General features: G+C 57.3%; 1 protein-coding gene across 2 annotated transcripts in view; it reads right to left on the bottom strand.

The window, feature by feature from the left end:
• Nucleotides 1–27430, bottom strand: part of TTBK1 (tau tubulin kinase 1) — a 36341-nt gene extending 8911 nt beyond the window's left edge. Inside the window, exons 1-13 of one of the 2 annotated variants that reach the window (XM_087438619.1) lie at nucleotides 27310–27430; nucleotides 22484–22631; nucleotides 22114–22187; nucleotides 21765–21905; nucleotides 20876–20980; nucleotides 20368–20433; nucleotides 19867–19959; nucleotides 19655–19780; nucleotides 18158–18312; nucleotides 16954–17185; nucleotides 16511–16689; nucleotides 13206–13767; nucleotides 6840–7118 (exon numbers count right to left, since the gene is read on the bottom strand). In XM_087438619.1, the coding sequence (XP_087294745.1) occupies nucleotides 6840–7118; nucleotides 13206–13767; nucleotides 16511–16689; nucleotides 16954–17185; nucleotides 18158–18312; nucleotides 19655–19780; nucleotides 19867–19959; nucleotides 20368–20433; nucleotides 20876–20980; nucleotides 21765–21905; nucleotides 22114–22187; nucleotides 22484–22631; nucleotides 27310–27417 (2268 nt within the window). In that variant the 5' untranslated portion in view covers nucleotides 27418–27430. The remainder of the gene's footprint in view (nucleotides 1–6839; nucleotides 7119–13205; nucleotides 13768–16510; nucleotides 16690–16953; nucleotides 17186–18157; nucleotides 18313–19654; nucleotides 19781–19866; nucleotides 19960–20367; nucleotides 20434–20875; nucleotides 20981–21764; nucleotides 21906–22113; nucleotides 22188–22483; nucleotides 22632–27309) is intronic. The other variant, XM_004424108.3, reaches the window with a different exon arrangement.
• Nucleotides 27431–27887: the final 457 nt, after the last annotated feature.

The following is a 27887-nucleotide window of genomic DNA, read 5'->3' as shown; positions in this document are numbered from 1 at the left end:
AGTGTTGGATTTGTACAGTACTCGCAGTCTAGGGGCGGGGTCTCAGTGCATACTTTTCTACCCGGGCCCGGGGCCCCCCGACGCCGCTATGTACACTGAGGACGCACCCCGGAGAGAGAGAGGAAGAAAAAAAAAGCGTCCCATCTTCGTGTGTGTGTGTGTGTGTGTGTGTGTGTGTGTGTGTGTGTGGTTTTGAGTTTTTCGTGCATGCTTATGCTGGCCGGGGTCGGGGAATAGTGCAAGCTTATAATACAGTATTATTGCAGTACAAAATGGGGCATGGGGGGGCGGGTTTATGATGGGAGGGGGAGGTTCAGGAATAAACCGGCTGGGATTGGGAACCTCCCGGAGGGTCCTCTCGCCAACCCCCTCCCAGCCCTCGCTCCCCTCCCCACAGCGATTAGGAAGCGTCTCCTGACGCTGGGAGGGGGATCTTCGGGTCCCTGGAGGGAAGGGGATCAGCTGGGCCCCTGGACTGAGCTTCCCCCATCCCACCAGTCCCACCTCTCTAGGGACAGGGGCCAGGCCTCTCCTGGCTCAATACTGTCAGCCATAAGGTCCCCGAACCCCACCTCCTCCCCCACGGAAGCCCCTCCAAATAGGGGCGAGGGGTCGACGGAGCAAGTGCAAAGGAAGCAGATGTTGGTCCCTGAGTTTTATTTTCGGGGTGGGGAGGGAGAAGAGCTGGAAGTGGGGGCATATTTGGGGACCCCCAGGGCCCTCAGTGGTGGAGAGAGGTGGGGCAGGAGACACGGACGCCAGGACATGGGCAAAAAGGGGTGTTGGGTGGCTCTGAGAGACCTAGGCTCAAAGATTGGCTCCCCCTCAACTCTGGGCTCTTTGGCATCCAATTGCAAGGCCAATTATTTGGGGTGGGATAGGGGACAGCCCTGTAGGCGGTGAGGTAACAGGAATCAGGGGTGGGGCGAGGGGGGCTCCTCGAGCCTGGAGAATGGGCCAGCTCCCCCTCCCAGCCCTTGTCTGCACCCCCGCCCTGGAAGCAGTGAGGGGCGAGCCCCCACTCCAGTCCCCGCCCCTGCCCCGGGGCCAGGGACCCAGCGGCCGTGAGGGGAAGCAAACACACACGGAGCGCGGAGGCGGGGGCGGCGGGAGCGTTAACCCAAGTGATACTTTAGCAGCAGGCAGCTCGGCGGGGGGCGGGGGGCGGGGGCTGAGGTCCCCTGGGGTCGCGGTGGAGGCCGGGCGCCGGGAGGGAAGCTCGGGCGCTGAGTGGGGCGGGGATCGGAGCAGGGGACTTGGAGGCGGGCCGTACCTGGTCACGCCGCGTAGCAGCTAGTTAAAAAGACGGAACGTACATTCGTGGTGCGAGGGCCGCGGGGCCGGGGCGTGGGGGCGGATCCCGGGGGCGGGGACAGAGTGGAAAGTGGTGGTTGGGGTCCCGTTACAGTTCTAAACCTGCGAGAGGCGCCCGGAAACGGGATGCTGTGCTTTCCCGGGCCGGGGGCTGCTCGTTTGCTGTCCGGAGAGTGGATGCAGTGTGTGTGTGTGTGTGTGTGTGTGTGTGTGTGTGTGTGTGTGTGGGTTAGTCGGCAAGGTGAAGCCCACCCCCTCCCCCCCCACAGCCGTGCAGGTAGAAGGGAGGGTACATGGTGGGACTGACGGCGGAACCAAGTGGCAGGAGGTCTAGGAAGGTTCCCATAGTCCTTTGGGTTCATTGCCCTTCCTCCCCCACTCCTTTTCAAGTCTTTACCTGGGGGGAGGGGGGGCACTCTGGCTCAGGTCTCCCTGAGCTGGTAAGCCCACTGGGTAGCGTGGGGAACCATTTGGGATACTTGAGGGATGTGGTCCTCAAGCTGGGAGCCTCTCCCTTAGGGAGAAGGATGTTTTAAAAATTTCAGAGGCTGACCCCACCAGTCCCAGGGGGCACCTCTGTCCCTAATGGGAATAATGCAAACTTTGGGGACATGCCCCCCAACTTAAGGAGAGTGATTTGCCACGCTCCTTGTTACCAAGGACTGCCCATGGGGGTGGGCTGCTTCCTGCCCTTTAGGTTGGGATCTCAGTGGAGTTGGGGGTAGGGTGGGGTGGTGTTCAGGCCCTCCTTAGGGGTCTATGCTTCCATCCTCAGGTACCAAATCAACTCAAGGAAAACAGAGGATACAGCATGCGCCATGCTCCTACAGCCAGGGGCCCTCACACCCTCCCTAAGCATGGTCCCCTCCCCTGGCCACCCAATACAGACACATTGCCACAGTTCCTTCTGCCCATCCCAGTGGCCCAGGCTCCCCCAACCACTGCCTGGGCAGACAGCACCACCCCTCCCCAGACAAAGAGACCTAGGCAGGGCAGAGGAGAGAAACAGTAAAGGAGGGTCCTGGGACCCTCCACAGAGGGGACCCCTGGCTTTTCCTGGGATTGGAGGGGCCTGCCCCCTTGGCTGGGGAAGCAAGGACAAATGTTCCAGCATGGCTCAGAGATGCCATCAGTCCCCCACGTGCTGGACAAGGCTATGCCCATTTTCTTCAAAACTGGAAATGCAAAGGGAGATGGCCAGGTTCAGGATGCTAGTGGTTGGGATGAATGTTGAGTGGTTATTGCTCTTACCCAAGCTGCCTTGAGTGTGTGGGGGTGTGTATTCATTACTAAGAATTTACTAGAGCATTCTTCACTGACCCAGAGTCCTATCCGATAGAGAAAATGCTGGTCCTACAAGGACCCCACTCACCACAAACCAGTCCACTGGCCCACAAACACATACAGGCACACATACCATGAGCTCACTGACGTACACACCACACATCCCCACTGGCCAGGAGCTGCCTCCTCTAAGAAGCCCACCGGTTTGAGTTCCTGGGGAAGAACACTGTCCCCCTTTGAGTGCTGCAGCCTTGGACAGAAGGAGGGGTGGGGAGTCCTCAGCCTCACAGGGGTTGCAAACTAAGTTCGGGGTCTCTGCCTGTAAACCAGTTTTTGGCTCACACAGTGATTTTTCTTTAAAAAGCTGTTTTTTAAAATTAGATGCCAATAATTAAAAATTGGGATATATCACATAAAAACTAGAAAGTAGTGGCAACAATTGGCTGAGCTGAGGATGGTGGGAAGGGATCCCCCTGTTTACCAGGGTCCCCCAACCTGCCCACTCCAACACTGCTTGGCTCCTGTTGATGTGTGATTCAATCAGCTCAAATCCCCATGGTCAGTGCTTACCAATGCGAATACCTGCCGTGTCTGTGAGCCGGACCCCGAGGACCCCACCATCACCACCAAGGATGGGGTTTTTTGAGCACCTGCTTTCTCACCGAACTCTTACTCTACCCACCTAATCCCCAGAGCTGCTATTGGGTGCTTGGGGCCGTATGGGATTGAGAGGTTAGGGTTTCTAGAGAGGCAGGGTCCAGCCATTTCAACCAACCCCAGTACTCTGCCCACCTGGACACCATCCCATGCCGAGGTGGGAGTGGAGAAGGAAGGAGAGTCTGGCTCACAAACTCCCTTCTTCCCACACAGAGCAAGGAGGGGCCAACCAGAAAGGGCAGTAAATAGACCGATACATAGACTAAAACGCTCTAGAACGCCTATCAAACAAGACTTCAGTTATTCGGCATTGGCGGGGTTTCTTACATGTTTTTGTAAATTAAATATTCTGATTAATCCATTAAATGCCATTAAAAGATAATATCCATTAAAAGATAATACTGGGATCTACCTCATAGGCTATTATGAGGATTAAATGAGTTAATTTTGTAAAGTGCTTAGATCACGGGCATAGAACAAGCGCCGTGTGCCAGTGACTGTTAAATAAAGTAAAAAAATAAATCATTGGAAGCCAGCACTATATGCAGTGTGTGACTATAAGGTACAGAAACACCCATTTTCAAAGTACAGCCAAGAGCACTGCTTCCTTTCACAGCTGAACTTGGGGAGGCTGGGCGCCTTCCCCAAGCGGGAAATCATCTCTTGAAACATTCTGGTCTCCTCTTTGGGAAACACTTCAGAAAAAAGAGCCTGACAACACGGCAGGCTCACAACTCCCCGACCCGGCCTGGGACCTAGAGACAGGCGACTCAACTCCAAACTATGCGGGGCTCTGCAGAGCTTCCTGTGAACTTGATCCAACATACGTGGCTTCAGATGGCCTTAGCTCCTTCCAAAAGTCAAAGGCACCGTCAAGAGATAATAATATATCAAGATCGCCTCCCGTTAGCTCAGAGTTATAGCTTATAAGACACTCTCTCCTCCGCCACGGAGGGCATGCAAAAGGATGGCCCCCAAGGGACAAGATATTTTCAATCGTGATCTTAGGATACACCCTATCTCACAGGTATCAGTTCTGGGGTGCATGCGTGCGTGTGTGTGTGTGTTTGAAAACTCAGCCACCTTCAGAATTCCTAACAGGATTCCTCATTTCCAAAGGCTTTGGAAACAGAAATATGCATTTAATGCTAAAATAAGGCCGAAGCTAGTGCCAGCATCTTTGATAAGTCACAAGGCACTTTGGGATCTTAGAGTACCTCAGGGTCCTGGTCACTGAGTGGGAGCTGTGCTCAAGGTCGGGTAGTGGAACCCTCTGGAAGGGAATGCCAGATAACAGAGGGCTTGGTTTCATCTAACCCCAGAGAGCAGGAGCCCTGCCCCCACTGCTGCTGACTTTTGGAGTGGCTGGTGGACAGACTCCCCTTCACTTCACCCCCTGCCACTGGCTGGAAGGATGGGAAGAGGGCCAGAGGGTAGGGGAGGTGGGGGGGCAGTGCCGGAAGGCAGGGAGTGGGGCTACTGTTCATCCCACCCCCTCACCTTTGTGCTTTGTGTTTTCCATCCCTTCTGGAAGGGTCTACCCTTCCTCTGCCTGCTGCCTCGGCAGGGTGCGGAGCCACCCAAAACAGCCCAGAGGACAACAGAGGCGTGGACTTGGGGAGGTTCAAAAGTGAACAGCCAAGATGGGGTGGGCATGGGGCATGAATGCTAGGACCCGAGTCTGGCTTTGATTCCTAGATGGGGAAGCGCTACATCTTCAAAAAGAAACAGATTTTGGAGAAAGGAGTGTGGTGGGTGTGGGCATAGCTCCTGTGGATGAGCCACACCACAATGCTGGCCATCCATGAGAACAGTTAGCCTCCAGGGCACTGCCCACAGGGTGCCACTTATGGCACCCCCAGGCTGGGGCAGGGGCCCTGAGGCCTCTACTTCAACCTGAGACAGCTGGGGAGTTGAAGGGAGTTGAGTTGGGAGGGAAACAGAGGTCAAGGGGAGAGGAGCCAGGATGAGAGCAGGTACATAAAAAACTACCAAGGACTGCACAAATATCTTTCTGACTCCGTAACACACACACATATGCATGCTCATACACACCCACACACATAGGGCTGCAGCACTGTGCAACATCAGTGGGTGCCATTCACATTAGGGTCTATGTAAATGGCACTGCTTGGAGTTATGCAGTACACAGCCTGAGCAGCCATCCATGGCAGCCCTGCCACATGCACAAATGCTCATACATAAGCACACTCATACTCATAAGTGTACATGCATGTACACAAGCACACAATCTCACTGCAATACACATTTTGCAAACTTTCAGGCCTCCTCCCCTCCTTCCCTCCCTATACAGGCATTGCCCTTCCTGGAGACTTCTTCACCCCTACCCCATTCCCCAGGGGGAAAGAGGTGCTGGCCGACATGGACAGGAATGAAGAAAGAGAACCTTGGGGGTCCCTGCAGTGACAGGTTAGGGGCTGAGAAATAGGCAGAAAGAGCATAAGCAATCTGACATCCTGATCCCCTACTCATCTCCAGATCCCCATCTGATCTGCCCACCCTGTGCTCTGTCTTCGCCAGGCCCCTGGGGGCCAGCAAGCTTGGCTGAGCACCTAAGGAAGGAGTCACCCCCTGAGAAGGGCCGTGGTGGGGCTGCTGCTGTCTGGAATTTGTTCTGGGCTCACAGGCCTCGCCTCATCCTTCACAACTGCCCTTTCTGCCACTGCTTCCAGACTGGGTCCCCTCCCCCCAGGCTCCGGCTCGCTTCAAGGGGCAGATCCCAGGCCCCTGTTCATCCATCCTCCGCTCCGAAGGAGCTAGGCCAGGCAACCAGTCTCACCAGTGGGTGACGGCACATATGCCTTAGGGGAGGGGCACCCTATGGTGGACTGAGCTCCAGGCCTCCTGGGGTGAGACGTGGGAGGCAGGGACTCTGTCCTCTGTGACCATGGCATGGGAAAGGCTCACGGGTCACAGGGCTGTGTCCCCACAGATCACTGAGTATAGAGGCACTCCCCACCAAACGCCAAACCTGGCTGGCCAGGCCCCTATCTTATACACCCCGCACGGGGCTTATATACAGGGCCTATACACGAGGCTTATACACGGGGCTTATACACAGGGCCACACGCCCTGCCCCACGCTGACAGACAGACACACAGCAAGCCAAGAGGGTCCCAGTCTCCTGGCACCCGCTCAGGGGTGGACCAGGCCCAGCCACACCAAGAGATCACAGATTAAACAGAATAAACCCCATGCCAGACTGTCTCTGACCCAGCACGCCTCGTCTCCCTGACACCTTGGTTTCCACTGGACTCTGGACCCACTGGCAGCTCCAGCCCAGTGCACCTGTGCTGTCTGAAATGGCACCAACAGCCCCACCCTCCCTGCACCATTCGGCTGGCACCGAGCAAAGGGAGCCAATGGAGGTGGTATTACAGTACCTTGGGCCAATGTTCTAGGGGGCTGTATTGCATGATGGGGTGGGATGGGGTGTGTGAGTGTGTGATTATTGCCTCCTGGGAAGGAACCATGGTCTCTGCCTGTTCCCCACCCCCCCCCACCTGCCCCCTCCAGGAGGGGGGGGACCCCGCCTAGGTCTTGTGGGTGAAGCGGGCCCACACCTGCTGCAGCTGGGACCGCGAGATGCGGAGCACCGAGGGCACGAGTCTGTGGTTGCCTGCGGCGAGGGGCGCGTGGCGCCGGTGGGGCGCCCGCACGGGGCTGCTCTCCGCCGAGCGGCTGCGCTGAATGAGGGAACCGGAGGAGCCCGAGGAGCCGCCGCCGCCGGGGTGAGGGTAATGCTCGGTCTCCAGCGTGGAGGAGGAGAACACGGAGGACGCCAGTCGTCGCAGGGGGCTGTACCGCGGGAGGGAGTGCCCCGAGAGTCTGTCCTCCTCCAACTGAAAGAGACCAAGAGAGTGGAGGGAAAAAAGGCGTCAGGCACAGACTCGACAGCTCCGTCTCGGGGGCCACCCACCGCGCACAGCCCCTGCGGCGCGGCGTCCCGGGCAGGTGGGCGGCGTCGGGCAGGGTGGAGTGGGGTGCAAACCTCGCCGTCTCGCCTGAGATCCTCGGCTTGGGCCTACAGCGCCCTTCCCCCTGCTCCTCCTCTCTGGCATTTCTCACACCATGGTCTCCTTGCAGAGACCTTGGTCACTCACCTCCTCCAGGAAGCCTTCCTGGCTCAGCCCTACCTGAATCAGAGTTCCCTCCGGGCTGGGAAATCCTCCCCCTCAGGAAGGCTGCTCTGCAGCCGTTACCTGCCATGTGTTGGCAGCTGTGTGCCATCTGTCTCCCCAGCTGCCCTCCACGCTCCTCAAAAGGCCTAGAGAACATTCTCTGCACACTCTCTGCCTTGGCACCCCTGCCCCCATCACAGGGGGGTATCAAGGTCTCAGTGACAATGGAGCAGAAGGGTAGGACCCTGGAGTCCCACTACTCATGTTTGAATCTCCACTCCACCACTTACTACCCGGGTGACCTCAATCATGTTCCTTCCCTTCTCCATGCCTCGGCTTCCTCATCTGTAAAATGGGGGTAACAGAGGTTCCCACCTCACAGGGTTGCTCTGAGGATTAGATGTTATAATATGCAGAGCGCTTAAAGTTGTTTGTTTTTTGTTTTTTTTGTGTGAGGAAGATTAGCCCTGAGCTAACATCTATGCCAATCCTCCTCTTTTTGCTGAGGAAGACTGGCCCTGGGCTAACATCTGTGGCTATCTTCCTCCACTTTATATGGGACGCTGCCACAGCACAGCCTGACAAGCCGGCGTCTGCGCGCACCCGGGATCCGAACCCCGGCCACTGCAGCAGAGCCTGCGCACTTAACTGCTACGCCACAGGGTGGGGCGCCGGCCCTGCAGAGTGCTTAGAACAGGGCCTGCCATGGAGTAATGCTGTGTCATGTGAGCTGTTTTATTATCCTTGACATCACTCTGGAGAATGAGGAAAGGGAGAGAAGGCAAATGGAATCATTCTCCGGAGTGGCTTTTCCCTGCCTCATCAAGGCCAAGCCACAAGGCAGCCGTGGCGGGGGCTCGGCCGCCCCACTGCCATCAGGGAGAATCCTGCCTTGTGTCCTCCTGTCCTGGTGCCCTCAGAGGGAAAAGGGAAAGTGGGACTGAGTGTCCCAGGCATGTGGGGTTGGAAGTGGTGGCTTGGGTGTCACCAGACCTTTCTCAACCTGACCCCTCGCTCTTCCTGGGACTGAGGCCAGTTTAAATAGCTTTTAGTGAGGCAGTGAGGGCTGGCTGGGCCACCTGCTGGGGGGCTGAGGGAGGAGGGGGTCCGGGATTCGGCTCCAGTGTCACCTTGTAGCAGTCAAATGGGGGCACAGGGACCTGGCATGGAACCTCCAGCAGAGAGGGGAGGAGACAGAATATTCAGATAGCTGGGGCCGGCTGGGTGGCGTAGTGGTTAAGTTCACACGCTCCGCTGCGGCGGCCCAGGGTTCACAGGTTCAGATCCCGGGCGCGCACTGACACACCGCTAGTCGGTCAAGCCATGCTGTGGTGGTGTCCCATATAAAGTAGAAGAAGATGGGCACGGATGTTAGCCCAGGGCCAATCTTCCTCAGCAAAAAGAGGAGGATTGGCAATGGATGTTAGCTCAGGGCTAATCTTCCTCACAAAAAAAAAAAAAAAGAATATTCTGACAGCATTGTCTTTGTCTCCACCCTGCTTTCCCTTCTAGCTTCTTTTTGGCCAAGTCTAGGATCCTTCTGAGCAGGTCCCGTCTGCACTGAGGGTGAGGGGTCTGAAGCCCACCCAGGGACACCCAGGGACGGAGGCACCACAGTTGCCCACAGCCACTCTCACAGCACACGTGGGTGGCTCGAGTTTAACACCCCAGCTAGAGTTTGGTCCACTGCTAGGGGGATTTAATCCCAGGGTGCCCTGCCCCCTCAGGTCAGACACCACCTGTGGCCACCTACTTGTCCTCAACGCCCAGCTGAAGTTTCACTTCTGTGAGATACCCCCTAGCTTCCCAGACAGGCTCCCTGTTCCTGGCAGAGAAGGGCTCTCTGTTATCTCCCTTATGGCCCTTGATTATAAACATCCACGTCTACACCTTTGCATCCCACCCCGCCCCTCTTGACTATGAGCCCCGAAAGGGCAGGATCATCTTTGTCCCCCAGCCCCTAGCACACAGCCTGGCACGTGGCAGGGACATGTTCTAGCAGCTGCCAAGCAAATGTCCATGTACTCAGGGAATGCTGACCTGCCATGGTATCAGCCAGAGACAACCAGCAAACATCCCTCCCCCAAATCACACACCGGCTGCTGCGTTCCCCCCTGCCCCAGCTCTACCGGCCACTCCTAATTTGCACCTTAAACTCCCTAGAGAAGAAAGCAAGGTGTGTGTAAAGACAAAAATTCAATGTATCATGGTGTGTACCCCAAAGCACAATAGATGCTCTAAAATTATGCCTGCTTCCACATTATCCTTGTCCCTCCTCCCCACGGGGTAAGTGACAGAGTTGCAGGTGCTCAGATCTTTAGTGATTGCTGTTGTGAGGAGTTCATACCTCAGCCACCAGCAGACCCAGCTAGGTCTAGGAGGGGCTCCTTGCAGAAGGGTGGCAGGGTGGGAGTGCTCGTAGAGACTTCCCACCTGCCCTGAGCCACGTAATCTAGTTATGCGGGGTCCACAAACTGTGATTCCAGTGTGCAGTCAGGTTTGGGAGCCCCCACATAGGCTGGGCTCAGGACCCCCTCCAGAACAAAGAAAGAAGGAAAATATATGCCAGCCCGTTTCTCCCTCTTCCCCTGCCCTTGACGAAGGAAGGTCTCTGCTTCACCCTGCTGTCCTGAAATTCTGCAAAACATGTCACACACAGACACACACGGGCTGGCACGCACACTGAGAGGCTCACCAGGTGGCGTGGCCCAGTCCGCGGGTGCACACACGTGTGTGCATGCAAAACACACACACACTCTTGCTCTCTCTCACTCACACAAACCATCTGCTCTCTCCACCTGGATTTGCTCCTAGACACACAGGCCTCAGACTAAGTGGCTTAGAGCACGACCCTGGAGCCAGCTGCCTGATTCAAACCCCGGCTCTCCCACTTACCAGCTGGCGACCCTGGGCTAAGACTTAGCTCCTCTGAGCCTCAGTTTCCTACCTTTTAAATGGGGGTGCTACTCACAGTACTGTCGTGAGGAATACACCTGTGAAATAGGGAAGTGCTCAGAGCAGTGCCAGCTATTATCATTGTCATTAGAATTGTTACTTTGATTGTCATTAGAATTGTTACTTTGACTGTTATCCTTCCAGCGTTGCCGTTCTAGGCTTCTGTGGTCCTCTGCACACGTGCAGACCCACTGCATACTCTACACAGATGCACTGACGTGTACACCCACATGCACATGCACACACATGGACACCCCTACACACCCATGCACGCTCTTGAGCTAGGCTGACACAGAAATGCGCACACACAGTCGTAGGATACTAACCAACCTCGCTTATGTACACAGTGGGGAAACCAAGGCCCGCAAACCCTACCACGCCCTCCAGACACACACGACCCATCGCTCGCCCATGTCACAAGCAGGACCTGAGCCCTAGACTGACTGTACCATAGGCCTGTGCCTGCTCCCCCAAATCTCTCTCCTCACCCCCTTGGCTGGAATTCCCCAATGTGAGGATGACTCCCAGGACACAGGTGGGAATCTGAAGGTGAGAAAAACCTCCCAGATAGCTCAGCTCCCTCTCTCTGAGACCCAGCTGGCCTACGGTCACCAGGAAGGGAGCAGTGGAGCCCAGGTCCAGAACCTAGGCCTCCTGACTTTAATTCTGGGCTTTCTCTCTACCCACACCACCACCATCTGTCTGCCTTACTAGACTCTGCACTTCCTGTGGGCACAAACTATTGTGCTTATGATCTCTGATGCCTCTGGGACCTGGCATATAGTAGATGCTCAGTAAGTATGGAATGACTAGGCATTGAATGAATGAATGAGAGGGGAGCAAGGGAACCCCAAACAGATCTTGCTCCTTCTCCTGTTCACCCAGCGCTGGTCCCGGTGGGAACAATGTCCAGGTCAGCAGTGCAGTCATGCTAGCTCACAGCCTGCCCCAGCCGAGCCTCCAACTCAGGCCGCTAGGACCTCTCTGGGTGGGGGTTCATGGTCCCCACTTTTTGAGCCCTCAGTTTTCCTGAGTCCAGGGCAAGGCCAGGACACACACTCCTCAGGATCTTGGCTCAGAGGTCCTCTCTTCTAGACACAAGGATGGGGCCTGAATACAGCCCTGCCTGGAGCTTGGAGCTGCCCTTCTCCAGGGCACCCGCGTGCTCCCAGGCTGGGCCTCCCAATCCGAGCACGCAGCAGAACTGGCCCCGGCCCTGCACCTTGGCATCTCCAGGAGCCACCTGGGCACATGCCCCTGATGTGGGACAATCAAGTGGAACGCGGCACAGCCCCTGAGCCCCCCAGCATCATCTCCTTGGCTCTTCCCAGCCCCTCTAAGGGAATGTGGATCCCATTCAGCACCCAGGGCTAGAGTTGGTGCCACTTCCTGGATCAGAGGTCTGCCTCTGCCCTGCACAGAGAAGCCAGGCCAGGCCAGTGGCTTTCTGCCTATTCTGACAGCCCATCCTCATCAGAAGAAAATAACCAAAATACCATGAGACATGTTGCAGACCTGCAGCCCAGCATTCATGATTCCGCCCCCATCTGACCCCTGCCTACCCTTCTAGCCTTGTCCCTCAGTCCTCTCATATGAAAAGGTGCCACTGCAGCCTGACGGGGTCCTCCAGGGCCCCACCATGCCCGCCCCTGTGCCCACTCTAGGGTCCCTCCTGCCCTGGCTCCGTTTCTCCCCATCACTGTCCATTTGTTCTGGCTCTCAGGGCTCACCTCCCACATGGAGCTTGCCTTGACCACAGGACACCCCCCTGCCCCTCCCTGATGCCCTCACCCGCTTCGGCTGCTCCTTCCCTGATGTCCGGGACCCCTCTGCCCGGCTGCTCCTCCCACGCTCCGGCCCTTCTCTCCCTGTCTTTCTCAAGGGCTCCTTCCCCCCACCATCCCCCCCAGATGTGAGTGTCTCCAGGCTCTGCCCTCACCCTTGGCTCTTCCCACCCCACACAGTCCTCTTGGGTGACATCACTCCTGTGGCTTGCAAGACCCCCAAATCTGTATCTCTGGCCGAGATCTCTCTCCTGAGCCCTGATGCCTCCACGTGGACATCCCACAGGTACCATGAGGTCACCATGTCCAAATCTGAGTCCATGCTCCCTTCAAAACCTCTCAGCGACGGCACCACAGCCCACCCAGAACACCGTGCATCAGCCGAGACCCCCTCCGCTCCATCACAGCCCCCTCAGGCCTCTCCCCAACACCTCTTGGCTCCATCCAGCTTGCCCCACATCCAGAGCCCCCTCCCTGGTCCAAGCTACCAGGGCACTCTCCTGCTGGCACCTGCCGTGTGGCCTCCCTGCTTATAGTTTTGTGCCCCTTCAATCCATTTCCACACAGCAGCCAGAGGGATCATTCAAAAGTACCAATGTAATCATGTCACACTCCCGTTTAAAAGCCTTCAGTGGCTCACCAAGCCTTCAGAATCAAGCCCAACCCCTTAGCTTAGCACCGAGGCCCTCCAGGATGGGGTCCCAGGACCTGCCTCGCAGCCTCATCTGCTGCAGCATGCGATCAGTGCACTGCTTTATGACTGCCACCTCTGGGCCTTTGCACACGCTGTCCTCTTGGCCTGGAGGAGGCCTTTCTCCTGCTTTGTCACCTTGCTGACACTGCCCATAATGCAAGACTCAACTCAGAACTTGGAGAGGACTTCCTCTGGGAAGGCTTGCCTGTCCCCCAAACATGGTTTTGGACCCTTGAACCTGTCTGCCTTCATCACAGCCTGCAGCTGTTGGGGGCTGGTCAGTAGCCCCCGTGGAGTACATGGGGAGCACTCCAGGCCGACATGCCAGGACTGTGGGGTCCAGGGGTGGGGAGTGGGGTTCAAACTCGGCCTTACCTGTCTTTGCGGGCCTGTGGGATCTGACTCTCTCCTTCGAGGGCGGGGTCCCGAGTGCAGGGGCGAGTGGGAAGGGCTGCCAGGTGTGGGCGGCTGCGATGTCTCTGACCGGCCATCGGCCTGGCTCAGCGGGGGAGGTGGGGGCTGGGATGGCATTTGCCGCAGGTCCTCCTCAGCCAGTGTCTGCATGCCGCGTCCCCGGGGCCTGACGGCGGGCTCTGCCCCCGGCCGCCGCCGCTCCTCGCCCTCCTCGGGCAGCGGCCGCAGCTCCTCAGGCTCCTCGTCCGTGGTGCCCGATGTGCTGGGCTCGGCGCCCGGGGGGAAGTCCTTGAGCTCTGTCTCCTTGTCGATGATGACCCACTCCTTGCTGTCGAAGTCCTCCTCCTCGGCCAGCGGCACCGAGCGGAAGGCATTGCTCAGGGCCTCCTGCTCCACGGAGGCCGATACGTCCATGCGGCCGCTGGCCTGCCGGTCAACGTGGCCCGTGTCCACTGAGAGCATCTGAGCTGGCTGTGAGGAGCAGGCCTGGCGCGAGGGCGAGCCGGGCAGATCCATGCGTGACCTGCAAAGCCACCACACGTGGGGCTCAGTGCCCGGCCTCTCTGGGCCCCCAAGGACCCCAAGTAGGTGGAATGGGACGCCTGGAACCTCTGACCACAGCACCTCTCCCACCCTGGGTCCGGCCCAGCCACTTCCTAGGTTGTCACCCTCCAACCTTACTGCCTGTAAAGATCTCATTCATTCATTCATTCACACATTTTTTAATGCTCACTGTGTTCCAGGAATATAAACATGCAGAAAATAAAACCTGGTTCCTATGCCCAAGGAACCCTCTCCTGCGGGCCACCCCAGGGAAACTTAATCTTCCTGGAGCCAACTTGATGCTCAGACCCCAGCAGGGGCTCCCTCCTGCTGCTTCCGGGGCACACACACCCACCTGGCCCTTGAGTTTGCAGATGGTTTTTCTAGCCCCTTCTACCACTACCCTCCAGGCCTGCCTGGCTGGTTTCACTACCCCCAGCAAACTCCAGTGGCTCCCAGCCCTGAGTTCAAAGTCGACATGCCTTAGTCTAGCACTCTAGGCGGCCAGACTAAGGCCCAATTTCCCCACTCCCCCAGCCAGACCCATCTCAGATTCACTCGTTTGTCCCCTGATTGCCCATGTGCTCACATCTCTGTGATGTGCCTTTCCACATGCCACTCCCTCCACACAGCCTGTCCTTCCACTCTCTGCTGTCCAACCCAGCTCGGATGTCACCTCCTATAGGGAGCCTTTCCATCCTGCATGGGGGTTAGTTTGCCCTCGCAGTGCTCCCTGTGTCCCCCTGTCGTCACAGAGTGGACCACGTGTGTTTACGGATCTGCCTCCCCCAGAGGCTGTGAGCTGCACGAGGCAGGGCCTGGGTCCCAGCTGACTTTCTACCTCCGGGCACTGACCCTGCCTGGGGATGTTGTTATCTCAAACTGTGCTGTGAGTCTCACATCACTTCCAGAGATACTCAACTGGGGGTGCTACCCACCCCAAGCTGGGGGTATTTCTGGCTGTAGGATGCTGCACAAGGAAAAATCGTCCTCTCTCAGACGCCAGGGTGCCCCAGTTGGGACCCAAGGAGGGTCAGATCCTCTGGGGCTGTGCACATCCTCACGCTCGAGCCACAGGCAGGGGCTGACCACCATTCTCCCCCGGCGGGGATCCCGCGAGAGGGAGGAGGGCAGACCAGAGCCGCCTGTGTGGCTTTGTCCACATACTCCACCCGGCCTACGTGGGGCCAGCCAGTTCTGACTCTACACAATGTTTTTATTGATTCATTAATAAGGCTTAATAAAAATACCCGTGAGGGGGCCACGCAGGGTCTTACGTTTATACTCCACGGCGTCACTTCCTTTCCTGAGAGCAGGTTTGTTTTGATGGACATAAAGGCAGAGGGGGCCAAAGGAAGAGAGGGGCTGAAGGTTTGGGGGAGCTGAAGAAAGCGGGGAGTCGGGAAATCCAAATCCCAGCTGCTTCATACTCTCTCCTGCTCCCCAGAGCCCGAGAGCCCCCCAAACCTCTGCCCCACCTGAGATCCTGACCTTCCCTTCCAGAAAATCTCCCTTCAGCCCTCTCCTTTCCCCACGATCCCTGAGACAATCGTACACTCTGAGGAAAACTAGCTTGCCCTCCAGGACTGTCTATGTTCTGGGCATTTCCCACCTCTCTTCTCCACTCAGGTCCCTTCCAAACTGCCGTTCCTGTTTTATCCTGTTCCCTGAACCCTCTGGGCTCCCATGGATGAAAATGTGGTCTTCAGTCGCTGGTAGTTCAACCCGTGTGAGTGTGAGAGTGCAGGTGAGGGCTGTCGGCTCTCTGAGGATGGGGCTCCCACCCTTCTGTCTTGGGGTTACCACAGGGACAGGCATAGGGCTCCCCTGTTTTGGGTGTCTCCACACCCCAAAGGGGCACTGTGCCCCATCCTGAGGTGGAATGTAGTTTGGGGTAGAATCCAGAGGAGGGGCCATGGGTGAGGTGGGGCATGAGGACGGGGCACACTGTGTGGGTGTGGAAAAGGACCCCCTCCCCTGGGACTGGGCCTAGGGAAGAGACCCCTTTCCTGGTGCAGAGAAGGCCGCAGCCCTGCTGTGGGGTGAAGCCCCACCTAGAGCCAAGGGAGGCTGAGGACGTCTCTCAGGGGCCTCTCACATCTGAGGTTGTCCCACCCACTAGATCTTGGGTGAGGATCTGGCCCTGGTCCCTGATGGTCATTGGCCACCCAAGGTCAACCGGCCTCCTCTCATCCCCCATCCCAAAAGCTCAGCTTGTCTCTAAACTCTCCAAGACTCCCTCCCACCAACCAGGTCCCACACGACCTTCAGGGCCCTGAGCCTTGACCCCCAAAACTTGGTCTATCCCCTCCTCCAGCTGAGCACTTCCTGAACCCTTCTCCCAGGCTCCTCCCCCAAAGCTGAAGGGAGCTTAGTCAGCTGCTCTGAGGCATCTGTAATTAGTCGCTAGGGAAAGAGATTCTGGAAGCATGCCCATATACCAACTCACCTCTCACCTCCTCCTAGGCCTGGGGACCCAGCCTATTCCTCCCACAGCCTGCCCCCGACATGCCTTCTGGCATGAGCTGGCCCTCCGCATCCTCTACCCCCTCTCCAGGCCCTGCCACTGACTAACCCAGCCTGACCCCAGGCCCAAGTATAAGACTCTCGTCACCCCAGAGGCCCCCTGCCACCACCTCACATCTGACCTTTCCTCCAGACCAGCCAAGTGAATGCAGAGGAGACCAGGGGGCCCTTGACCATCCCCCTGGCCCCAGACCCACCTCCTCTCATGCAGTTCCACCCGCCCATCTGCTATGGACAGCCTTTCCGACTCAGGGCTGTTGACTCTCCGGTAGCGCAGAGAACGGACAGGGGTTGTTGGTGACTCTGGCGGGGCACGCACTGGGGAGCTGGGGACCCCCACACCTCGGCTCTGCTCCTCTTCCACCACACAGGGGGTCTGCAGGAGAGGGGAGGTCCATGAGCCGGGGCTGACAAGGCAGCTATGGGTCAAGTGGTTTTCTCAGGGCGAAGGAGACAGAGGGAGGTCGAGGCACAAGGATGCTGGTGATCCTGGGCCAGGGCAAGGCCACGGAGGCAGGGCAAGCAGGCACACAGCTGGGGAGAAGGAGCTCAGAAGGAACGGGGAAGGGGTCCAAGGGCTGGGAACCGGGCCCAGGAGCTGGGGAAGGCCACCCATGTCCTTCTCCCTGGCTGAAGTTACTTTGCCGATGTTGATCCGGAGTTTGTTCCGGTTGACATCCGTTTCCTCCCAGACTTCAGCCTCAGGACCCCCGGGGTGGGGGGCAAGGTGGGGTCCGGGGCCCAGCCCCTCAGGGGGCCGCCCAGGCAGGATTGGGGGTGCGTTCTCCTGGTCACTCAGGTGCTCGCCCTGCAGCACATCCTCAGTGTTCTCCCGGAGAAGGTCCCCAGGCACCGGCGTCACATTGACCACCCTAGAGAGACCAAGAGGGACCATGGGCAAGGCTGGCAGGGGTGCCGTCCCTACCAGCACAGGCCCTAGAGATCACTGTCATTCATGGGAGTGGACACAAGCGAGGCCTGGCAGGGATGGGGGCGTCCCTAGCCCATCACCTTCCCTGGCTCGCAAAGCCTCTGAGACCAGACCAGCCTCAGGTCGGCAGAGGGCTGCAAAGAGACATGGCTGCCTTGCCGGGATGGACACAGCGCCACCTAGCTCTGTCTATATAGGAGATCCCACTGCTTTCCAGGCCCTGCCCGAGTTCCGTCGCAGTTCGCCGCCTGGCTTCCTTCAGACCAGGAATGGGTCTAAATAGAAGAATCCCTCTGGAGTTCCTTGAGCAATGTCATTACAGAGCTGGGCACCATAATGTGCTGGCAAGTCCTATTGAGTCTCCTCCCTAAATGTCTCCCTGGAGCCCCTGCCCACGTCTTTCCCTGGCTGGCTCCTGGGGCTGGGCGGGGAGCCCCTTCTCACTCTGGGCCCTCCCCGGGCCACCTCTGTCTTTGTGCTTGTCAGATGGTTTTGAAACTGCTGACCCATCAATTACAAACATCCCAGACTCAACCGAGAGCACCTTGAGGGCAGGAGCTGCAAGTTTTTTCTCTGAGCCCCCACAGGGCCTAGTGCTGGAGCTCAAGACATGTTCACTAAATGAATGCACGTGAGCACTGAGACACAGACCAACTGTGGAGCTCAGGGAATTTCCCTCAGGGCTCCCTGCTCCCCAGGAAGGTCAAAAACTCCACATGAGGATGCCCACTCTGTCCCCAGGTGGAGGGTGGAGATGTGGCAGAACTTTCTGCTGTTCAAGAACCCCACTGTTGAGCACCAAGAACAGGAGAGACAGCCAGGTGTGTCTAGGTAGAAAGAGGAGGAGAGGCTAGCTTCTTGGGAGATGGCTCTGGGCAGGCCTCCACCTTGTGTTGCCCCTCCTGAGACTCACCCAAACATGGCTGCTGTCTGCCTGGTGTTCTGCTGAGGTGGGGTGGAGGTGCTTGTGGACAGGAGGGTGTCAGTGCCCGCCTTCTCCCAGTCAAAGGCCTCGTTCTCGGCAATGCCTCGCTCCTTCATGCTGTTCTCAAACACCGACATGATCAACTGCAGGGGGCGGGGGTGGCGGGAGGACAGAGAGGTGACCCCGGGGCTAGCCAGGAGGAGGGGGCAGTTGTTGAGATTGCCGGGCTGAGAAGAGGGGCCTTCCAGGACAGGGATGGACCAAGAGGGGGCATTGGAAGGAGAGTGGCACATTGATCTTAAATGAAAACATGCACACAATATGCAAATCAGCATGCAAATTATCATCTTGGTTTAAGCCCCACCAGCTGTATGCAGGTCCTCTGAGATCTGACCCATGATCACCAGCCTAGCCTCCTCTGCCATTCCCACCATCTCAGCAGAAGCATCAGCAGCCGGGAACCACCAGTAGTTTCCCAAACGCACCACCCGGGGTCAGGCCTCTGCACAGGCTGCCTCCTCTGCCTGCAATGCCTTCCCCACCCATCCTCTCTCTGAAGCCACCTGATTCACCCACCCACACAGCTCCCTCGGTTGGGCACGGAGTGTCAGTTTGAACTGTTCACATGCCTATCTGCCAGCTTTACATCTCTAGCAGCTAGCACAGGATGTGTGGTCTGGGTGACCCCACGAGGCTGAGCTAGGACTAGGGGGCATGTTCTCCTACTGCCAGAGCAAGGCATTCTCTGCCAACAACCGGGGCTCCGGGTTCAGGAGGTGGCGGGCAGTTGTAGATCCTCTGAGGCCCCCAGACCACCCCACTTCTGACTTAGCTCTCTCCAGCACGCAGGACAGCTTCTCTCTGCCGGCAGGACCCACTTCACTGAGTGCCCACTGTGTGCCTGACACTGTCTGTGCTCCCCACCCTGTGCATCCTCGTGCCTGGCACATAGTGGATCCTGGGCAGAACAATGCTGACCCTTCCCCATTCTCCAATCAGTGTCAGTGGGTCCCACAGGGGTGTGGTGATGGCGCCTTGGAAAGAGGACTGGACTTGAAGTCAGAAGATGTGCCTGAGCCCTGCCCCTCTCCTAACCATGCTATCAAGCCTCACTTTCCTCATCTAGGAAATGGGGACAATCATCCCACTTGGCCTCCTGCAGAGTTTTGATGCAAAGTACTTGAAAGGAGTTGGCTTCATTAATTGTTGAGTGCCAGGATAATAACATAAGGACCGTGCATTATCACCCAAGGCTTGTTTTGAAGATTACATGAGTTAATGCATGAAAAGAACTGGTAAACTTTTGATAAATCTTAGCTATGACTACTGTTTACAAGAGCACAGAGCAGTGTTGTGCAGTGGAAGAGCAGGGAGAGATGATCAGGGCCTCGGCAGGGGCTCAGGGCCTCGGCAGGGTGGCTGCTGCTGAAGACGGTCACCCACAGAGGTGTCCAGGGATGCAGGGGCGGGGTGGCAGTGTCCCACCTGGTAATCAGGCTTAGTGAAGTAGTCGAGGCTGGCAATGTGGTCCAGGAAGAGGTGGAACTCGGAGGGCATGTGCTTCAGCAGCATCCGGTGCTCGTACTTCTCCTTGATCATCCCCACCTGCTCCTGGAGGCAGCAGGGCACAAGGAGATGGAGCGCCGGCTGCCCTCACGCCACCCCCACCTCCTCAGACGTGGCTGCACGGGGCTCACCTTGTCCTTGATCTTCCTCCAAGGCAGCTGGCCCACTGCAAACTCCACCAGCATGTAGAAGAGGGACCACAGGTCATCGTGGCGGCCCATCTCCTGGGGGGTGGGGAGGCAGTCACCCACAGCTCTCAGGTCCTTCCCTGACACCCAGGCCCCTATGGGCAGAGCTGGGGTCTCCCTGAGGCTCTGGCTCCATTCCTGCCCCACCAACATACACAGAACCCCACAGTCAAAACTTCTGTCTGCGCTTCCTCACCCCACAGAGGTCTGTGGTGGGAACAGAGAGGAGGGATCCCCAAAACAAGGAAGAAGGTGAAGTCAAGGGGAGACGGCAGCAGAGCCTTCTTCCAGTCAGGGTCTGGAGTGGCGGCTTCCAGCCCCTGCCCCATGCTTCTCTCCCCACCTCCATAGCTGCCTGCCCAACCCTCTTCCTCAGCAGCACACTCCACCCTGCCCTGTGCGCTTACTGCCCCCACATCCCTCAGCCCTGGCTCTGCCACTCACCCGGTTCTTGTGGGCATTGACAGAGGCATAGCGAACAGTCCCTCGAAACCCGGCCACATTCCGAGGCTGCAGAGGGGAGAACACCGCCAGGAACCTCACCTGCTGCCCCTGACCTTGGCCCCATCTCAATCCTGCTCACCAAGCCCACCTCTGCCTGCTTTAACCCTGACAGCCTGCCCCCGCCACCAGCCCCCGCGTTGGCCTGGTCAGGAGTAAGCCTGATGCACCGACCCCAGTCCTACACCTGCCTCCTGACCCTGCTCGCTGCACCTGCATCCGTCCTTGACCAGAGGGGGCAGACAGATCACAGTGTGTGGACGTGGCATCCACCAAGAGCCCGGGCTATGGGAGGGAGGGGACGGGCCGAGCGTGGACCTGAAGTCGGGTGACACTGATACTGAACACGGGCCAGGTCTGCTTAGGCAGCTGCTGGAAAACCTGGTAAAGGGTCCCCAGAGCAGGGGGCGGGGCAAGGGGGCCAGGGATGCCCGTGAGCGGCGGTACTCACGGGCCGGACGTCCCCCGTGGTGTTGGTGTACTGCCGGGCCAGCCCGAAGTCCAACATGTAGCACTTCCTGTAGGTGGAAGGCAGCCTGCCCATGGCAAAATTCGACTGGGGGAGACAGTAGCTGTGAGCCCCAGGGCTCCAACCCCGCCAGGCCCACCTCGGGGGGAGCCAACAATAGCTCTGCTGAGGGACCCTCAGCCCACGTACACCCACATAAGTAAAACATCAATGTGTGCCACAGGTCACGGCACCTCATCTGAGGGGCCCCAGTGATTATCCTCACTTTAGAGATGAGAAAACTGAAGGTCAGAGAGGTTAGGGGGCTTCTCCAAGGTCACACAGCAGTGGTGACCCAGCCGGGGGTTGAACCGATGTCTGTCCAGCCCTAAATCCTTGGGACTCCCCAGCAGGGCAGTGTGGCTTAGTGTAACTGTCCTGCTCAGAGGCAGCAGAGACCTGTATTGTTCTTGCTGTGTGACCTTGGGCCATTCAACCAACCTCTCTGGGCCCAGTTTTCACCCCTTTAAATTGGAGTATTTTCCAGCATCAAGATCCAAGATGCCGCAAAATCAACTACTTGGAATTCCTTACCGAGTTCCAGCCCCTCGGTCCCCTTCCCTAAATCCTGCCATCCTTCCCAGCCCCTTTACTTTTCAAGGACTCTTCAGGTCAGGGGTGATGGAGAGGAAGAAGAGACAAGAACAGAGAGGGCCTGGGCATGGCCAAGGGGCGGGGAGGGTATGCTCCTGGGAGGCAGAGGAGCGGAGGAGATGGGGCTTGGGATGGAGAGCAGGAAGAGGGGACAGGTAGAAGAGGCTGTCCCTGCACCAACCACTGTTACAGGAGAAACCAGGGGACTCAGAGAGGGAGAGGAGGGGGCAGCCCTCACCGGCTTGATGTCTCGGTGCAGGAAGCCCACGGAGTGGATGGCCTCAATGGACTCCAGAATCTGCTTGCCCAGCCGCAGCGTGGTGCTCAACGTGAAGGTGCCTCGCGGCTGACTGCGCCGCAGGTCAGCCAGGTTCCGGCCCTGGGGGTGGGGGCGGGTGGGAGCTACCCAGCTCAGCTGCCGTCCCAACAACCGCCACTGTGACACTCCACCCAGCCTCGCCCCCAAAGGCCTGTGCCCACTACCCACTCCTCCCAGGGCCACGGTCTCCCTTCCCCACTCCCCACCCCGGGGGGCACAGTCCAGGCTTTTGAGGGAGAGTGGAGGGAGGATGCGCCACGGGACTCACCTGGAGCTGCATCACTACGTAGTTAAACTTCTCGTTCCGGCCACAGCCAATGAACCTGCACACGTGGTCTTTCCCTGAGGGGCACAGACAGGGGTCTCCCAACTCCTACTCCTCCTTCCTCACTTCCAGCCCTGAGGGGGGCTCCTGTGCACTCTTGATTCCTGGTCCCCCCAGCCCCATGACCACTTCTCCCATCACCCCCTGCCCTTAGCCCCATCATCGCTCTCAGACTCTGGTCCCATCTCACCTGGCCCATCACCTCCCCCTCAGCCCCTGGCTCTATGGCCTCTTCTCTCCACCACACTACATCTCCTCCCCAGCTTCTTTCCCATCACCTCTTCCCTCTCATCCTCCTGCCCTAGGCCCGCACCTTGCAGCTTTTTGAGCACAGCCACCTCCATCTTGAGCACCTGCTTGGGCTGCTGGGCTGACTCCACTTTGAGGGCCACGTTCTCCCTGGTCAGCAGGTCCATGGCCTCATAGATCTCACCAAAGCCCCCACCTCCGATCTTTTTCAGCTACAGAGATGGGTGGGAGGGAATAGGGGACGCAGGGATCAGGCTGTGTAGCTCCTCATCCCACCCACTGCCGGGTCATATCCTTCATTGATGGGGGCAGGGGCTATCCTTGAAGAGGAGGGCCCCATGTCTCCCTTCCTTGCCCCACCCACCAGTGCCTCCACCTCCTCTCCTAGTGCGAGACACAGACAGCTCAGCCCAGGCATGGACAACCATCCACACACACATGCGCATACACACACACACACATAGCCAGATGTCAGAGCGGGCAGGGGGAGGGCTATGAGACCTGTGACTCCACAGAGACACGGGATTCTGAAGAGATAATGGGCTGTCATGAATCTTTTCTTCTCTGGAAGGACAATAAATATCATGCTCCTCCCATCCCCCGCCTAGACTGAGCAACGTCCATCCAGAAGGAAAATTAATTTCCAGGACCTCCTCGCTTCAGGGTGGATCCCCCGGGAAGCCGGCCCTTCCAGCTTTCAGTATCCTGAAAGGTGTCACTAGAGGGAAAGAGTATTTAGGGGGGAGGATTTAGGGGACTCAGCAAAGGGTGTCCTCTGCCCATGCCCGCTGCTGACGCTCACATCACCCGCTAGGCCCCTGGTCAGATGCCCCAAACCAGGGTGAGCCTCCTCCCCAGGCAGTGGCACTGTGGGAGCCCGCTGGGCATGGAGGTCTGGAGGGGCTCTGTCCAGTCCCAGGGGGCAGTGCAGAGGTGATCTGACCCTCTGGGCCCTCCTCCTCCAGCATCCAGGGCAGGCAGCGAGAAAGGCAGAGGGGAGAACTGTGATGGAGGAAGAATCAGCAAGGGGAGATGAGCAAAGCTGAGTTATGGGGAGGGATTCAAAATCATTTCAAGTCAGAGGCCCAGGGGTCTTCCAGAGTGAGGGTGCTGCTGGCAACGAAGCGGGGACCAGGGGAAGGTGCTGAGTCCTAAGCTGGGACTCGTTTGGTTTAAAAAAGATGCATAGCTCAATTGTCACCTCCTCAGGGAGCCCGCCCCTCAGGGGTAGCCTGCCCTCTCTCAGCATCTTCCAGAGCCTTCACTTGCATCCTGTTGGTTTGTAACTCGCCAGCCACGGCTGGGCTTGCTAATGATTGGATGGAGGCTGCTCTGATCAGCCAGCCTGTAAACTCCTGACTCTGAGCCTCCTGCATCTCCAAGCCCTCCCCTTAGTATTTATTCAGCCCTCAGATGCCCAATAAATGTTTAATGGTGGTTGAAACATGGGGATGGAGGGAGGAAGGGGGCAGGGCAGAGCTGAGGACTGGGAGTTCCCAGCAGGTTATGACTGAAACCATTCTAGAAAGAGAGAGAAGGACGAAGGAAAGATTTAGAAGAGAAGTGGAAGGCTGGCTGGGATCTTCAAGGTTCTTGTGCCCAGAAAGGAGACAGGGAAGGAGGAGTGAGGAAGCACAGTGAGAAACCAGAGTTCCTCTCTACTTGAGACAAAAGCTAAGCTCAGATGTCTAGAAGTTCAGAACCAGCAGGGAACAGACACAGACTCAAGGGAAGCAGTGGCATGTCTTCCTCTGGGGAACTTTCAACTCAGGGTTGATTCTAGCATCTTCTAGATTCCTTTATGGTTTGCTGTGTGGAGCACGGAAGAGGGCAAGGGAGAGGGAACAACCACCACATCTTGGGTTCTGTGCTTCAGACTCACAGATGTCCTACCAGCTCATCCCCAAAGGCTCCTGACAACACAGGCGAGGAAGGTCACAGGGGTCACCATTTTGCACGGAAGGAAGACTAAGGCCCAGAGAGTTAAGAACCTTGCCCCAGGTCACACTGTGAGTAAGGAGCAAGGCCAGGTTTCATTTAAACCCAGGCCATCCAATGCAGAACCCACACTCTTATCCGCGATGTTCTAGAAGCTGGTGACCACACTGGGATTAAAAGTGGGAGGGCTGAACTTTAAGCCCAGGTCCGCCAGGCTCCAAAATCCTGACTGGAGATGGTAAGGAGGGCTCGGGGAAGCCAAGACATTTCTGACACCTACTCCTCAATCTCCCAGGGTGCCCGAGGGTATTTCTCTAACACATTCATTTCCAAACAGAGCCTATTTCTCCTTCCTAAGTCTCCTCCTTACCCCCTACCCATTACAGAACCTCTTTGGGGTGGGGAGCGGGCATCTGTACCCACCCACTCACCCAACACCCCTCCTCCCCAGGCCCTCCAGCTCAGGTGGACTTATCCATCAGGCACAGCGGTCAGGCCCATAATGATACTTTTAGGGGGCCATGAAAATTAATTTCTTTTAAAATCAGAAGGGAAAAAATAAACTTTTCGGTCAAAAAGAAAATTTTAATATATAATATTAATTCATTCCTCTTTATACCAATGCAGTCATAAAATACAATTTTTAGTACTTTATTTTTGAGGAAGGGGTCCATGAGGGCAACGATGCTCAGGGTCCACGAAAGTCACAATGCAGCCCTGCCCATAGACCAATAACAGGAACATTCTCTCAACCTCCCCTTGCCAGACCCTATTCCTCCCCTCCTACGTTTTTTCACCCTTCTCCCCTGCTGAAGGACCTCCATATACTGGAGGAGAAATATGACACAACAGGACCAGATTTCACTTAGGAAAAAGGAAACCTGGTTTCTTGGCTCAGCTCTGGGTGACCTGGGGCGAGTTTCCTAAATTCTCTGAGCCTCCATTTTTCCTCCTCTGTAAAATGAGACAGGTGGACTAGAATTGGCCACAAAGACTCCTCAGTATTATGGTCCCGATTCTTGGATGGGGTAATCCTTGGGAAGCAGTATAGCTTTGTGACTGTTGACCTGGTAGTCAGACAGACCTGGGTCCACCTACCAGTCAGAATCAGAATAGCAGACAATAATCTTTGTGCCTCAGTTTCCACACCTGTGAAATGGCAATAATGACAGTATCTACTCCATAGGTTGTTGAGATAATGCATGTAAGGCATTTTGCACAGAGCCTGACAAGAGTAAGTGCTCAAAAAAAAATTGCTCAGTTTTTATTACTATTATTATTGTTCGCCATTCTGATTCTGAGCAGCACCCCTCAAGAAGAATGAAATGCTATTATGTTTAATACCCCACCCAGTGCCACTGACCCTCATTCTCTCCCGGACACAGCCCATCTCTGGGCAGCTTCTTCTTGGTCCCTGAGCTCTGCCTCACATGTCTGTCCCATCCCTCCCAGGCTGCTGGTGGAGGGGAGGCCTCTGACACCCCATCTTCTCTAGTTCTCCAGGGGCCGGGGAGGGAGTGAGGGTAAAGGGAGGTCAGCCTGGCAAAGACAGCAGGCTTGCTCCCTTCTCCCAACCCCCTTTGCCATTTCTCTTCCCACACATCTCCCACCCCCTCCCTCAAAAAGCACAGGAAAGTTCTAACCCAAACTCAGTATGTGTGTGAACACCATCTTTTTCTTACGGCTTCATTGCAAATGTCCTTCTCTTGTGCCAGGGGACCCAGGGGGTCTTGAGGAACACTCCTCACTTTGCCAGACCCTCACTCCTTTGATTACTGCCCTGGGTCCTCCTCCCCCAATTTCTGTCCCCTTACCCTCCTTCTCAGGAAGTCCTCCTCTGGGGCCTTCCCTCTGCTCTCTGGCCCCTCCAGCTCCCACCCCTCCTCCCTACCCCCCCACACACACACACAGTCCCAGAGACATCTCTTACAACGCCGCCACCTCTGCCCCTCTCCCTGGGCCACTAGGGGACCGGCGCGCTGGGTGGTCGTTGCCATGGAGACCCATCTGCACCCAGGCTCCACTCTCCTCTCAAGCAGGCACCCCTGGTGAGCTGAGCCTTCCCCCCACACACACAGAGGCTCGGTGTAGACCTGACCTGTGCTGTTTTCCCTCCCTTCCTCCCGGCTTCCCACCGCGTTGCAGACCTACAAGTGCACACACACTATCACCCCACTATCCAGCCCACATCATCCGGCCCCCACAACGATAAAAGGACACCAGAGTGCTCTTAAGCAACAGAAAGAAAGGAGGGTGGGACAGGGATTGATTTACAGTAGGTCCCGCTCTGCAAACACTGCTTTTCCCTCAACCCTCACACGTCCCCCTCCCATCCAGACCCAAACCCCCAGGAGGCTCGGACTACAACTCCCAGCAGGCCGAGCAGCCTGAAGTCCTGGGCTGGAGGAGCAAGGCACGCTGGGAGATGGAGTCTCGGCATGTTGCACCTGCCGCAGGAACCAGAGAAGGGAGGAGGGTGGATGGAGAAGATGGAGTGCGGATGTGGTGGGAGCAGCCTGCAGAGCATCTTTCCCTAAACCCCAGCCTTTCTCTCCTCTGCGGCAGCAGAGGGACACACGCTCACTCACTGCCCTTCTCCAAGGTCCGGCAGAGAAAGAACCCCCTCCTCCACCCCCACCCTCCTCCCCCCTCTGAGCTCTGCAGCTCCTGCTCCGACATCCAACCAGGAGTTGTTCCAGGCTGGGCCCGACCAACGTGACCTAGCGGGGAAAGGGGTGAGAGAGGGCGGGGTTGGAAAGAGGGCACTGGGAGAAAGCGATTGTCCACAAGTATAGGCAAAAATAATGACCTGCAAGCAGTATGCAAATAAGCTCAGGGGCACCTCCCTCATAGGGTAGGGGCGCTGAGGGCACCTGTTTTAACAAGTCTCCAGATCCTCTCCTTTCCTCCTCCACCCGCCCCTCCCTCTGCCCCGCCAGCTCACTCACTCACCACCTTCCAGCGATCCTTGACCACGTAGTTGGCCGGCAGGATGTCGGCCTGCTCCCCTCCCCCACTCATGTTGGTTTCGTCCTTAAGAGCGGCTGCTAGGCACTGCATCCGCCAGCCGGAGGGAGGGGTGTCCGCAGGGCCTGCCCTGGGAGGGCCATCTACCTGGGGGAATGGGAAGGGACTCTGAGTGGAGCGGGCTACGGACCAAGGACCACCTTGCAGATATGGAGGAGAGGAGCTCCATTCTCCTGGCAGGCAGCCTCCCCCGGCCCAGTGGGCAGATGCTCCAGGGGTTACTGGGGGAAGCAACGTGTAAACGCCCAGGTGGAGGTCAGAGAAGAAGACAGAAATACTAACCGCAAGAAGGGAGATGCAGACTACAAACTGGAGATGTGAAAACCGGCAACAGGACACACATGTTGATGACAAACGGAGAGGAAAATGATGTGTGAACAGACTGTGGGGAAAGCGTTTCCCAAAGAGACGTATGCTATAATGAAGGGGAGACTTGCTGACCAAGCGAGCGTACTAGACTCTGACCCATGCTTGGGTAGGGGAGACCTGGGCCAAGAAAGACC

The sequence above is a fragment of the Ceratotherium simum genome, chromosome 13 (genome assembly GCF_057802395.1).
Source record: "Ceratotherium simum simum isolate JZ-2026a chromosome 13, ASM5780239v1, whole genome shotgun sequence".
In the NCBI taxonomy this organism is placed as follows: domain Eukaryota; kingdom Metazoa; phylum Chordata; class Mammalia; order Perissodactyla; family Rhinocerotidae; genus Ceratotherium; species Ceratotherium simum.
This window is presented reverse-complemented; position numbering and strand designations above follow the sequence as displayed.